The sequence below is a fragment of the Brassica napus genome, chromosome A2 (genome assembly GCF_020379485.1).
Source record: "Brassica napus cultivar Da-Ae chromosome A2, Da-Ae, whole genome shotgun sequence".
Lineage (NCBI taxonomy): Eukaryota > Viridiplantae > Streptophyta > Magnoliopsida > Brassicales > Brassicaceae > Brassica > Brassica napus.
In genome coordinates, this window is record NC_063435.1 from 2,259,037 (window position 1) to 2,272,523 (window position 13,487).

Genomic DNA, 13,487 nt, shown 5'->3' on the forward strand with positions numbered 1-13,487 from the left:
AAAACAAGTTGTTGTTTGTTTGTATTATCAATACTTAACAAGTTAAAACAAGTTGTTGAGCTACTCATGATTATTTTATATTAATCTACAGAAAACGAATTCTTTGAAACATGCGAATGTATATTCATATACGTATATATAGATACACACGCATTTTTATAGACGTTACGAAGAACAGAAAAGCAATTTATTTCTCTTCCTTTAAGATCTTTTCTTGCTTTGTGTCCGAAACAGACAAAAAACGATTCTGTTGTTTTTATCCCATAATTATTAACTCACACCAACATGTTCGTACGTGCACACGTGCACTATCAGTATGTGTGTATAGTAGTGCCACACGAGCGGTTCAAAAATGTTTTTGGAGTTTCCGAGACTGTTGAGTCTGTGGGGCCTAAGCCATCGAACCCTCCTCACGCACGAGCGGGTCTCGATTTGCATGCACCAACACCACACATACCCACCGACTTTTCTAAATCCTTACTTTTGCACGTGTGGAGAGAGTGCTAAAATTAGTATCACATTAATGTAGTTTTCGTTTAAATTGAAAATTTTATGCAAACTGAAGCAAAACGTGAGTACAGGCTCTTTCTAATTTATTTCTACACATAAGAAAACAAATTAAGAGCAGCTCATAAAGTTACTGACGAGAAAATTATCATACTTCGATATTTTCTACGATCGAATTTACAAGACCCAAAAAAGTTTCAATACAACAACGACTAAAAGTGTTTAGATGATAAATTGCACAAAGCTATACAAGGACTGGTCTATAAAAACATGATAGTTTATATACAGTACCTGATTAAGTGTGATATATATAGTCATATAGTAAAATATTTCCCTACCCTTTTGATGTGTGAATAAACAAGCTATCATTTGATTTTTTCCATGTACTTTGAATAACAACTCATCATCAATTTTCTTATAATATTATTGTATATATGATGTGAACAAATATTATATAATTACTTGTAAAATATGTCAGTTAAATTCATATACGAGTCAATAAAATATTGGAGAATCTCTCTTTTTCTTCCACCATATAAACAGTGGAAAGCCATTCAAGTGGTCTGCCTCTCTTTCTTCTATCGCTGGTTTCTCTTCTTTTAATCCCTAACCTCAGAAAGAAAGAAAATGAATCCAAATCTCCTTGAGAAAGATCAAACAAGCAATGAAACCATCCATGGGTCGAGAAGATTCAAAGAAGCAAACAACTTCTCTTCACCAAAATCGCATACCAACTTCTCTCTCGCTAGAAACCATCCCCTCAACAAAACATTCTTGAAGTCGGAAGATGAACACGAAGGCGAAAACGGTTGGAAAAGGAGGGGTCAAAGTAGAATGAAAGCAAAAGTATGCTCCAGAGGACACTGGAGACCAACAGAAGATACTAAACTCAAGGAGCTTGTTGCCCAGTTTGGTCCACAAAACTGGAACGTGATTGCTAACCACCTTCTTGGTAGATCAGGTATATTTATTTGCTTTTATTTACCTACTGATTTCTTACATAAAATTCCGTAAATATAAGTGTTTTCTTTAAATACTAATAGAAAATAATAAAATTTGTTAAAAACAAAATGTCCAGATCTTTTTTTCCCACAAAAAAAAATCATCATTTTCTCCATTTAACCAAAACGGTATTTTCTCCAAAATTAATGTCTACTAAAGATTATATCTTTTATTCATAAATTAGACAAAAATATGTTTTTAAGGATATAAGTACTTAATCATACACATCAGTGACATAGTAACTTGACCGTAACTAATTTGTATATTTTAAAGGGTAATTAATGTTGCGTCTTTGACTTCAGGCAAGAGTTGTAGATTGCGATGGTTTAACCAGCTAGACCCAAGAATAAACAAGACTGCCTTCACCGAGGAAGAAGAGTTAAGGCTTTTAGCCGTTCACCGAGCCTATGGCAACAAGTGGGCTTTGATCTCACGTCTCTTCCCTGGCCGGACAGATAACGCTGTCAAGAACCATTGGCACGTCATCATGGCTCGACGGACTAGAAAAAGTCAACGACAACGTCATCAGCCTCCTCAGGCACCGTCAGGAAACGCTGAAATGGCAGTCTCTTCCTCGTATAATCACGGCGATGAGTTCTTCGGTACGGTGGTGAATGGTACTTTCGTCAATGAAGAAGATGATGACGCTGACAATGACGATGCTTCAGCTGTCTCTACTTGTACGACGGAGCTATCTCTCACTCCGCCTTCTTCAACTCACCAGCTTGGCTTCTTCAATTACGATAATACCCTCGCATCAGGTAACAATCTATGTAATTGATTGTTTTATTATTCTAATTATGTCAGTACTACTTTGTCTCTTTTTAGAAAATCATCTTCATGACATTCTTGAGATATGAAAAAAGTATAGAAACTTGGAATGTTTTTTAAGCAAAAAAAAAAAACATGGAATGTTTTTAGCTTAATTTCAAGTTTTGCTAAGACGGTTTTTTTTTTTGGTAGTTCAAGGAACATTAAATGATATACATGTTACATAACCGACGACGAGTTGACCACTCCTGATAATTTTCATATATGTGGCAATAATTAGAAATTTGAATGACAAGAGAGAAAGAAACAGTGTTTTACATCGTAATAGTACCTACAGGTATAATAATATAAGGAGTTGTAGTACAATGTCACATTACTATTTCAATACAACAAAATTTCACGTGGGGGCTAAGAACATTATTTTGATAATTTTGCAGGTAAAGATGGTCAGTGTGTGCAGAGAGCAGAAGTAAATGGCAAATATAGTAAAAAGTTGGACCATCAAAATCACCACACAATCACGGTCAGTGAAAGAAAGGTGGAAGTGAAGATGAAGAGTGGCCATTACTTCTTTGATTTTCTTGGAGTTGGAGCTTTTTGATTAATATTATGAAGAATTTGGGTTCATGAGAAGGGAACTAATGGTTCGATAAAGAAAATTGGTTCAGTTTCTTTTGTTTACCTGGTTAAGTCTTAGCCATGTTTGTTTAAAATTTTAATGTGGGCTTTGGTAAGTTAGCCGGGTAGGAGTGAAAAAAAAAAGCAAAACAAAAATTGAATAACTTCCTAAAAGTCTGTAATCAACAAATAAAAATGTATAATACTCCAATGTAACCTCTTTTCCAGTAGCATTAGAATAAGATTTACCAAAACTTTTGCAATTATTTTTTGTCTCGTTGTTTTACAGCATACATTGAATCCAGAATATGGCACATCCATACTAGTACAAACTAACAATTATATCGTAAAACTATTGCATTGTCTATAGCATTTACATCGAGATGTTTTTTTGAAGGGGGGGGGGGGGGGGGTGTTTAACAGAAAAAAAAAAGTTTAGTTACTCGACTTGGGCCAGACCCTTAATGTCCGTTCAATTACTTACCAGCTACTTAATTTAGTTGAGTCTAAGAACACAACAGAAACCCATATACAGTCTTGAATCCCATATGCAGTCTTTAAATAAAGGGCCCTATAAAGCCCACATTAAAGTGGACTTATACATTAAGCTTTCATTTAAATAAAGGGCCCTATAAATCTCACATTTAGCTTTTAGTTTTAGTTTTTGTAAAAACCATTTCATTTGCCAATCAAACTTTCTAACAAATAGATTCCCAAAAATTTAGGGAAACTAGGTTTTGAAAAGTTCAGTTAATTTATGAAGAAAAACCAAAAACCAATTAATAATTAAAAAATAAACAAAAACGAATTTTGTTTTTTTTTAAGAAACTACTACATTTTATTTAATTAATAATTAAAAAATAATATCTTCATAAAGATAAATTATCATACATTTTTGGTATTTTAGATATCATTTAAATAACAATGTGAAATAATTTATTTGTGATTCATATCTCTAAAATAAATTTCTGTATTTTATAAATGATATTGATTAATTTTAAAATTAGTTATTAATTTCTATAAATAAAATAATTAAAATTTGTATATTTTATAAATGTTATTGTGTTTTATTTTAAATAATAATCACAATATTTTGATAAATTTTAATTGTAAATCTAAATATTTATTGCTATTTTGTTGTATTATTTTAAAGTAATGTATTAATTAATTTTTGAAAAATAAAAAAAAGTACAGCAAAACCAAAAACTAAAAACCAAAATTAAAATCTAGAAACCAAAAAACAAAAATCAAAAACCAAAAGCTGAAAACTAAAAACCAAAATCTAAAAACCAAAGCTAAAATCTAAAAACCAAAAACTAAAACTAGAAACTATTGAAACAATCATCACCAAAAACTAGCAATGGTGGTCTGTGACACTTAATGGCCAGTATGGTCAAGTGTTGTTATTTATATACTTAAGGCCTAACTGGTTCGAACGCAGCGGTTGCGGTTGTGGTTGCAGGAGTTTAAGGATGCGGGCGGTTGCGGTTTCTAGCGGTTTTAAGAAATTTGTACGACTGGTACTGCGGTTAAAAATTGGTGCGTTTGCGGGTGACTTATGACTGGTTAACTACCAAATGCGATAACAATCAAATAATAAATTAACAATATTTACATGTAATATAATTATAAAAATATCAAAAATCATAAAATTATAATAAATATAAAATTTATATTTAGAAAGTTATAATTTTAATTTTTGAAAATATATTGTAATTGCTTTTATTATAAAATTTTATAATATTAATTAAAATATAATAGATATATTTTAATATTTTCATAATTTCAATTTTAAATTTTTTATTAAATATTTTTACTTTTGTATATATATTGCTTTAAAAAAAAGAAAAAAAATTTACCCTCACGCAAACGCTAACTGGAGCTATCTTTTAAATTTATGAGATTCGGAACGGTTTGAAACGGTTTAGAACGATTTGAGCGATTGTTGCAAACCGATGACAACTGCTACCAATCGCAAAAACTGCGTTTGCGGATGGTAGCGGGAAAACGAGTCGCCCCCTAATCCTAAGGAATAATACACAAACAAATAATCGTCGATCGAGAAGGATATCAAATATTAATACATTTCACCCAGTGCTGAACTATATACTAATATATCTACTATGGATAACACTAAATAAATCAAGATTTAATTAATCTTTTAATTTTAAAACTTCGACACTTTATTCCCAAACTAGATCTCTGTTAAGATTTTGCTTGTTTTGTTGATTAAGGTTTATGTTCAGGCTAGCAAGAATCGACAAGAAAACAAAATATCTTACGTTCCAACATTTATTTAATCTATAAGTATACACGATTGACATAAAATCAACAAAAGTAAAAATTAAAATAATCGAACGTATATGTTGTAAGTTGCAACACAAGGTCATGTCTGTCTCGGTACCTGTCGATGAAAAAATGAAATCAAACAACGAAAAATAAAATTTATTAAAAAAGAATAATATAACTGTGTTAATTAATCAACTGATGACCATATTGGAAAGCCCTAACAAATGGCTGTCTATTTGTTTGACCAAGAATATAATTTCCCAAGAACTCTTTTGCCAATGAACTCAATTAAATACTTATCCTCAAAAAGACGGATTTCATTGGTTCTTGTGTTTATTCGTATATTCTTTATTAAAAATGAAATATATCATGTTTTTGATTTTTTTTTGTTAACCAACAGTTAGAAATATATACGTGTGTTTATAAGAGCTGACATCGATCCGTAAAGCTTTACTTAAATTACAAAACTTCAGTTACGGATATTCATTTATTGCATAAAACCGAAAATCGTCAAATCTATATATAAGTATTTAACTATATTTTATGCTGGAATATTTTATGATCTAGCTTAGATACAGACTGAACTGGGTTCTCGACATTATTATCTGCAGAAATTAAGGACTTGACCAGAATAATTAGGTTTCAGCACATTCTATACACATGATTTAGTAATTTAAAGGAAAACAGATTTATCTCGCAATTTATAGAAAAGGATTCACAGACGACCCAAAGGGTCTGAAAATTGTTAATGAATTTATTTATGAGTACTTTTGTTTATATGTCTATATATTAATTAGATAGATAAAAGTGAGTTAAACTGAGTTACCAGGAAATAAGATTGGCCATGTTGTAAAGAATGCATCAAGAAACCAAACTCATCAATGGGAAGAGGAAGACCAGAGGAATGCATTAACGCCAAGTCTTCACCGAACATTGCTTTCATGTCTATTGCTCCTTCTGTTACTTCCGTTGGAACTCCGTTTATGAACACCGTCATTAACCCTTTTATTTTATTTTTTTCAAATTTAAAATATATAAGAATATTTTTTTTGAGTATATCTCAAAATACACAAATTAGCCTAACTTAAAATTCGAGCTCTTAATTTGAAACTCACTTAAAAAGTTGTATCTTCCTTATTCACTTTCAAACCTTCTCATTAAAAACAGGAGTCATCCAAATTTCGGTAACTTTTAAGTACTGGTTGATAATCTAAAAAACCAAACTTTGCGGTATAAAAGAAAAATATGAGGCATGCAAATTAATGATTCACCTTGTTGATAGTGGAAACTGGAGTTTTGATCAGATGGGTTTGAAATTGTTGCATCATTTGAGCTGTGCTGATGAAGATGGGGATGATCAGATTCATGGCCATACATTGTGAAGAGATTCTCCATGCCATTGTTACTTTCACATCCACCATTCGAGGAAGAAGACGAGTGACCGAGAAGAAAGGAAGATACTTGAGATGAAGGATCATTAAAGAAGTAATTAGCTGACGAGTTGCTACAACTTCCAAATCCCAAATTAATCTCGTTGTTTCTGTAAGGATGATGCATGCTCATGGTCGTCATGTGCTGCTGGTCTTCAGCTCCTCTGGAAGTGACGGCTGCGGCAGTAGCGGCTTGAAGCTGCCGCTGTCTCCGGCGAGATCTTGAACGTCGGTTTTGAAACCAGTAGAAGACGTTTGTGTCACCCACTGCACCAAATTGCTCAAGCATTTTTCTTATCCTGACTGTTTCGTCTTTTGGTGGGTTGACAATACCACTGTTGAAAATGGATTCGAGTATCAAGATTTGCTCCGGTTTAGGTGACCAACGGGACCGGGCCGGTGCGGTAGAATTAGAGGGTGCAGAGGGAGAACGGCCCTGCCCGGTAGGGCTTTGTGATGATCCTTCTTGATCCATCGACTGTTAAGAATTTGCTAGATTCTTTCTTTCGTGTTTTTGGATAATGGATGTTAAGAAAAGAAGGAGAGTTTGTGGCGACTTGAGCCTTGAGGGAAGTTATGTTTAAATAATTTATAGGAGAGAGTTTCTCAATAAATACTTTTTTGTTTTAATTTGAATCATGGTTCTAAAATTAGGTTTATACGACTTAAATCAATTTAAATCATTCTAAACTATTTAAATCAATATAAATATGTTAAATTAAATAATAATGTTAGTACAATCCAACAATTTTTTTTAAAAAATGTTGTTTTGATAATTCAATTTTGATAATTCATCAAATAATGTGCAACGGCTATTTTATCAAAATTGAATTATCTCAATCAATAATGATCTTAAGATAGCGATGATGATCTTAATTAAGATAGATCGATAATAACTTCAGGGAGAGATTCCCCTGGCTTCTACATACAGTTATACACACGTTTAGCTGAAATTCCCTTTAAATTTATTTATTACTTTCTCCGTTTATTATTATAAGTTGTTTTAGAATTGAGCATTTCAAAAAAATTAAAAAAATCATTAATTTTTTACATTTTCTAAATAAAATCATCATTAGTTATTTATCTAACCATAAATCAACCAATAATAAAACATAATTTTTTTATGTTAATAAATTTTACATAGAAAATTGAAAACAACATATAATTTAAAACATAATTTTTTTTGTAAAACAATTTATATTAAAAAAATGGAGTAAGTAAATTTTATAATTCATGCACGTCAGGGAACACAGAGAAACTACTACTAGGAGTTGTGTAACAATCCTCCCGTGACTTGTTAAGTAAAAGGAAATCTCAAAGCCTGCATAACTTGCGTCTTCTGTACAGCTTTTTTCAGTTTTTCAGGAAAAAAAATTTACGTCACATATTTGTAAGGAGGTAACGATTGTCCAGATCATTTTATCTATTTATTATTATTACCGACTGTGACTGACTTGATACAACTGGGTATTACTTGTCTCTTATAACTTCGCCAGCTGTTTGTTCTTTTTCCGCAAAACGGAAATTGATTCTTTACTTAACTGGTACATATATAAACACGTATATATATATATATATATTAACCAGTTTCGTATTTCAGAACCAGGACATATCTAACCTATACTAAAAGGCCTATATACTCAACAAAGAGGCTGTCCACATCAGCAGATTAATTCGAGCCAATCAGATTTTACAAATATGCCATGTCAGCACGACTTTAAAAACTTTCGAAACTTTAGAAAATCGTTTATTTCCAGCCCATTATATTATAGATTCGGTGGGCCATTTATAACCCATCTTTTACGTTTTGTTTAAAGTGGCAAAGACACAAGTGTATTAAACTCCTATTCTGACCCAAATAAGCTTCTAAGAGCACCCCCATTAGTGAACTTATGGGGGGTTCACACACATTCCCAAAAAAAAAAAATATTAAAATAAGGAATAGTGATGAACCTGTCTCTCTCCACCCCTTCCCCATGAACCTGGTTCATCACTGTAGCGCGGGCCCCACGGCACGTGGCGGCCCGCGACTGGTCCGAAAAAATAATTTTTTTTTTTTTTAAAAAAAAAAACAAAAATCAACCAAAAAAAAAAATAATAAAAAAATGTTTTGTGAACCCTTTTCATGGGGTTCACTAATGTGGATGCTCTAAGTCGCCTAATCGTCATCTGCATCTTGCATCTAGGGTTTCTGCACTGTAGCGACTTACCTCGCTCACATACGTATCCATTTCCACTTTCTCCACTAAATTCGTTAACTCTTCATCTTCCTTTGTCTCTACATCTTCCAGTGTTAACTCAGACCATCATTAATGGTGGGTTTCGTAACCGACTCGGAGTTCCTCTTTATATATAGTTCATGTTACAGGCCGGAGATGAATATCTCATATCTACTCGCATCCCCTTTGAACCGGTGCAGATTTCATTTGATCCTCAAGAATTTTTTCATCTGCTGCTAATTTTTCTCAATCAGCCATCCTTCGACAACTTGGTCGGACTTTCTGCTTCTCGGATTGGCGTAACGGTGAATTTGTGGCGCGGCTCCGTATTAACATGTAAGCTTAATATGTATCCTCCACCTCGGGTTACTTTGTGCTCAAAACTTAAAACTGTGTAATTTAGGATCTCAATTTGTCTCACTTTTGTAATTATTTGTAATAAAGGAATTGTCAAAAGGGGTATTTCATCTATTGATCCTATTGATGTGATTTGCCAGATTGCAGGGCAAGAGAATTTTATGAGTTCATACCAGTCTGAATGCTTCTTTGATGGTCTCTTGACGTTGATGGTAATAACTCTTGCGTTTGTTTTGTCTTAATTTATTTAAAGTACAAAAATTTATGGTCTACTTTATAATCCATTTTTTGTTGATTGACTGATACAGAGTTGAATCTTCCCTTAGATGAGATGAGGAGAAGGACCCACACTCAGTCACCACTGCCGGGTTATTTGAGAGGGTGATATGGAGGCCCTCGCAAGGACTTCCCGATAAGCGTTTTGGTTTGCAATATGCGGCATGAACCATGGCCCCTGATTGCAGATTTATATAGTTGAATTATCTTTGATTTGCCTCAGCCATGTTCTTTAGGAAGAAATTACCTGTTTTGATACCTTTTAAGCAGCTAAGCAAGAGGTTCTCTTATAATAAGATTTTCAGAAAGTTGATTAATGTCTATATTTCAGTCCATATGTTTATTTAGTGAACGTTTATTTTATAATAAAAAGAATCTAAGAGAAAGATATGAGATGGGTCTTTTCTTCCTGGGTCATCTAGACTATTAGTGCTTTTTAAACGGATGATTTTACAGAATCTCAAAACAAAGAAGAAAAGCCGGCAAAATAATGATAGTTTCTGGAAACAAACCGACCGAAATTAGCGCTTTGTATTTTTATCTATTTATTTATATTTTTGGCGTTTATATAAACTGTAGAGATCTTTGTATAGTCGCCGTGACTCAAATTGTTTTTTTTTTTTAATTTTCTGTCATTGGCTTTATCTGCTTATCCACTTATACTCCTTTGTTTCACGAAAGAAGATTTAGGAGGTCACTTATTTAAAAAAAAAATTTGAAATTCATTAAACTCTTTAATGGGGGCATCGGAAACAGTACAGAATTTCGATTACCGGAGAAACAGTCCCTCCTAGGTTACAAGGGCAAAGAGAAGCTATACAAACATTTAAATAGCTCAGTTTCCTCAAAGACATTTAAATAACCTTTTTACTAAATTTTAAATGCATGTATAATGTTAACTGTGTGTTCAAAGAAACATTACAACGGCTAAAGACCCGACTAACTACAGGTGTTAATAGAAATAGCTTTACTATGCATGCTATTGCTAATAGAACCAGAGATGATTGCCTTCTATGATGATGCGAACAGATACATCTCTAACATGCCTATGCAAATCTGAAAAGCCAAAAGCACATAAATAAACGAAAGGAATTGTCAACCTATTATTATCTACTACATAAGTAGAATAAATGTGTTGACAAAAAAAAAAGTAAAATAAATGTGGCTAAAAAGTAAAATATAAATAAAAACAAAAAAAAGCCGGCCAAATAATGATAGTTCTGGAGACAAACCGACCGAAATTAGCGTTTTGTATTTTTATCCATCTATTTATATTTTAGTCATTATCTCAATTCATGAGTTCTTAAACTTGGTTTTATCAGTCGTCACTGCTAAACTATCATCGCCGTAATGTAGATTTGGAGTCCGCACGCTGTCCTCCTCCCAAGGGGCGATTTCTTACTACATCTGCTGCATCTAAAGGCGAAAAGAAACCCGCTCATAGTGACAACAACAATGCACCAGCAGTAAAACTGCCAACGGAAATTGTTGAGATCACAAGTGACCCTCGGACATCGGAAGAAGATAAAGTTGAAATGCCAGCCGATGCGTATGAAAGCACTCAAAAGGGATGATTACTATGAAAGAAGCAACAGTCTCGGAGATAAATAAGGAAGCTCCCAAGAAAGAATGCAGCAGCAGGTTGTTACTGTCAGGTAAAAGAGATATGGTAAAAGAGACATATATTATCCTGATAGTAACTTTACAGTTCATTGTGAATAGCTTGTGTGACTGATAGATATGCTCACATACCCTTAGAAGGATCAAGTTTGATCATGTCCACGTAGACTCCAGATATTTTCATCGAGCATTATGCTCTGCTTTCCTAAGTGATCACGGATTCAAGCAGACACGAAGAAGTCTATAGTCAAATATTTATGTTTCGTTAGTTAAGAGTAAGACCGAGCTAGGGACGTTTATTTGTGTACTTTTACAAGACAATTCCCTCACCAACAACTTTATATTAATCAAAGCATATTAACTGCATATATTTATATACAAAACGTTTTTCTTTACAATTATATACAAACCAAGATTTCAATATATCTTGCACATGCATCAACTCAACGCCCAAAGAAAAACAGAAACACAACCTCTTCACTATCTTCCTACACCAAGCTAACATTCTTCTATCTTATTAAAGCTAACATACAATTTAAATTTTTTCATGTTGATTATTCCATAAATGTCCCTAATTTTAATATTGCTCCTAGACTATTATTAGTGGCGTTTTATCATTTAACATATATATACCTAATCATAATATATGTTAAAAAGCAATTGATTTTTCCAAAAAAAAAATCAAAGCAAATATAAATATACTATCTCAAGTCCTAGAATTACATTATCTGAATGAAACATAATATTAACTAACTAAAATACTGCTTCTATTCTAAAATAATACATGTTTTAGAAAATATATATCTGATGCATCTTTTATTTTTTTTCAATGCAACTTTTAATAGATAGTAATGGTAAATTGTAAACTTCAAAAAAAAATATTTGTATTTACTAAATTTTGATTGGTTAAAATTTATGGAAATAGTTGGTCACAAAAAAATTTACATATCATACTAAGATTTCTTATGTTGTATTGATAAGTGTGAAAACCTAAAGCATGTAACATTTTGAAACAGATGGGGTATAAAACATATAAAATATAAAACAATTTTAGGGCTTAACTTTCACATATACTAATTATCACATCTTATTTATTTCATACATTAGTTAAATTTTGTTTGATAGTTAATTTTTTTCTATCTTCATTTACAGTGATTATACAATTACATTTTATAAATTAGTCATGCAATTTCTATTTGATTACACAAAAATCTGTAATAACAATAATTAAATTAATTACCAATAAATAGCAAAACACCAAACAAAAAAGGGGTCAAAATTAAGTTAAATTTATCAATATATACCTAATAAACTTTTCTAAAAACAAACAATACAACAAGTAGCTCATATTGTAATTAAACATCAAAACAAAATGTATTTATAGTGATTATCCGCGCGTAGCGCGGAAAAAGACTCTAGTAATTTTTAATAGTTTTTGTTAATATTTTTCACTTCTCAAACTAAGGCTTCAACTGTTTAGTAACCGCATCACACTAATACAGTTAGTAATAACAAAAATCTTTAAACATTTACTTATATATTTATATATTTTGATACTATTAAGAGCGTACCATTGTGGTTTCGTTATTCCGCAAGTTGTCATAATGTGTATAATTATTTTTAGGGCCAGATATTTTTACCAAAATTTAGTAATTTTACTGATGTTTGTCCAACTCCAAATCGTGGGTTCGACTATGTGCCGCATGAATTTTAAACTTTTTCAAAAATAAGTAACCAAAATATATTTTATTTTTGGGTCTACAAATATCAAGCACGACTCTGCATTTAGACCCTAAAATAGGCGTAATGCATTTATTAAGAAAATTTAAACAAATATAATATTTAAAGTTAACTCAAGTGTTACGTGCATCAAACATAAATAATTACCAATTCTCCTTTTTTTTAACACCAATTCTACTTATTGTAAGATTCTCCATGACTCCATGTATAGTTAATATATGTACACAATACGTCATGAAGCATTAGAAACTTTAATGAATCGAGCATTGACGTTGGTATAGAAAAATGTCTTATAGTTAGAATAAAGTATAGTTAGCATAAAGCATTAGAAACTCTAATGAATCGAACATTGATGTTGGTATCGAACATTGATGTGTTAACAAACATTTAGTTTCAAAAAAAGGTATTGTCTTAAAAAAAAAAAGTTAGCATAAAGTGTACCTAGGGATCCGGCAGAGACTGTACGAGGATTCACAAAAGTGATCCCTTTAAGCCAATCTCTCTGTGGTCCTGAAGACCAAAATCTTGTAAGAGTTTGAGACTTCTTTCTTCTGAAATCTTCCTTATGTGGTCCTGCTCTGTAACAATTAGTTTGCGTACGAACTCTCTTTAATATTTATATATACACAGACCTACTTGATATTAATAATACCTACAT

The 13,487-nt window shown here is 32.0% G+C and overlaps 2 protein-coding genes across 3 annotated transcripts; one reads left to right on the forward strand and one right to left on the reverse strand.

Annotated features, from left to right (window-relative positions):
* The first annotated feature begins 910 nt into the window (after window positions 1–910).
* LOC106432515 (transcription factor MYB56) lies at window positions 911–2,961 on the forward strand. Of its 2 annotated transcripts, none has more exons than XM_013873356.3 (3): window positions 911–1,468; window positions 1,812–2,270; window positions 2,718–2,961. In XM_013873356.3, exons 1-3 carry the CDS (start codon window positions 1,135–1,137, stop codon window positions 2,879–2,881), a joined length of 957 nt encoding a protein of 318 aa, XP_013728810.2. In that variant the 5' UTR covers window positions 911–1,134; the 3' UTR covers window positions 2,882–2,961. The 2 variants fall into 2 exon arrangements, with proteins under 2 accessions (XP_013728810.2, XP_013728812.2); XM_013873358.3 differs by having other exon boundaries at window positions 911–1,459.
* A 2,389-nt stretch (window positions 2,962–5,350) lies between these two features.
* On the reverse strand, window positions 5,351–7,249 carry LOC106428514 (WUSCHEL-related homeobox 12-like). The gene is made up of 2 exons (XM_022695414.2): window positions 6,459–7,249; window positions 5,351–6,189 (listed from the first exon to the last, which is right to left on the reverse strand). Exons 1-2 carry the CDS (start codon window positions 7,090–7,092, stop codon window positions 5,981–5,983), a joined length of 843 nt encoding a protein of 280 aa, XP_022551135.2. The 5' UTR covers window positions 7,093–7,249; the 3' UTR covers window positions 5,351–5,980.
* Window positions 7,250–13,487: the final 6,238 nt, after the last annotated feature.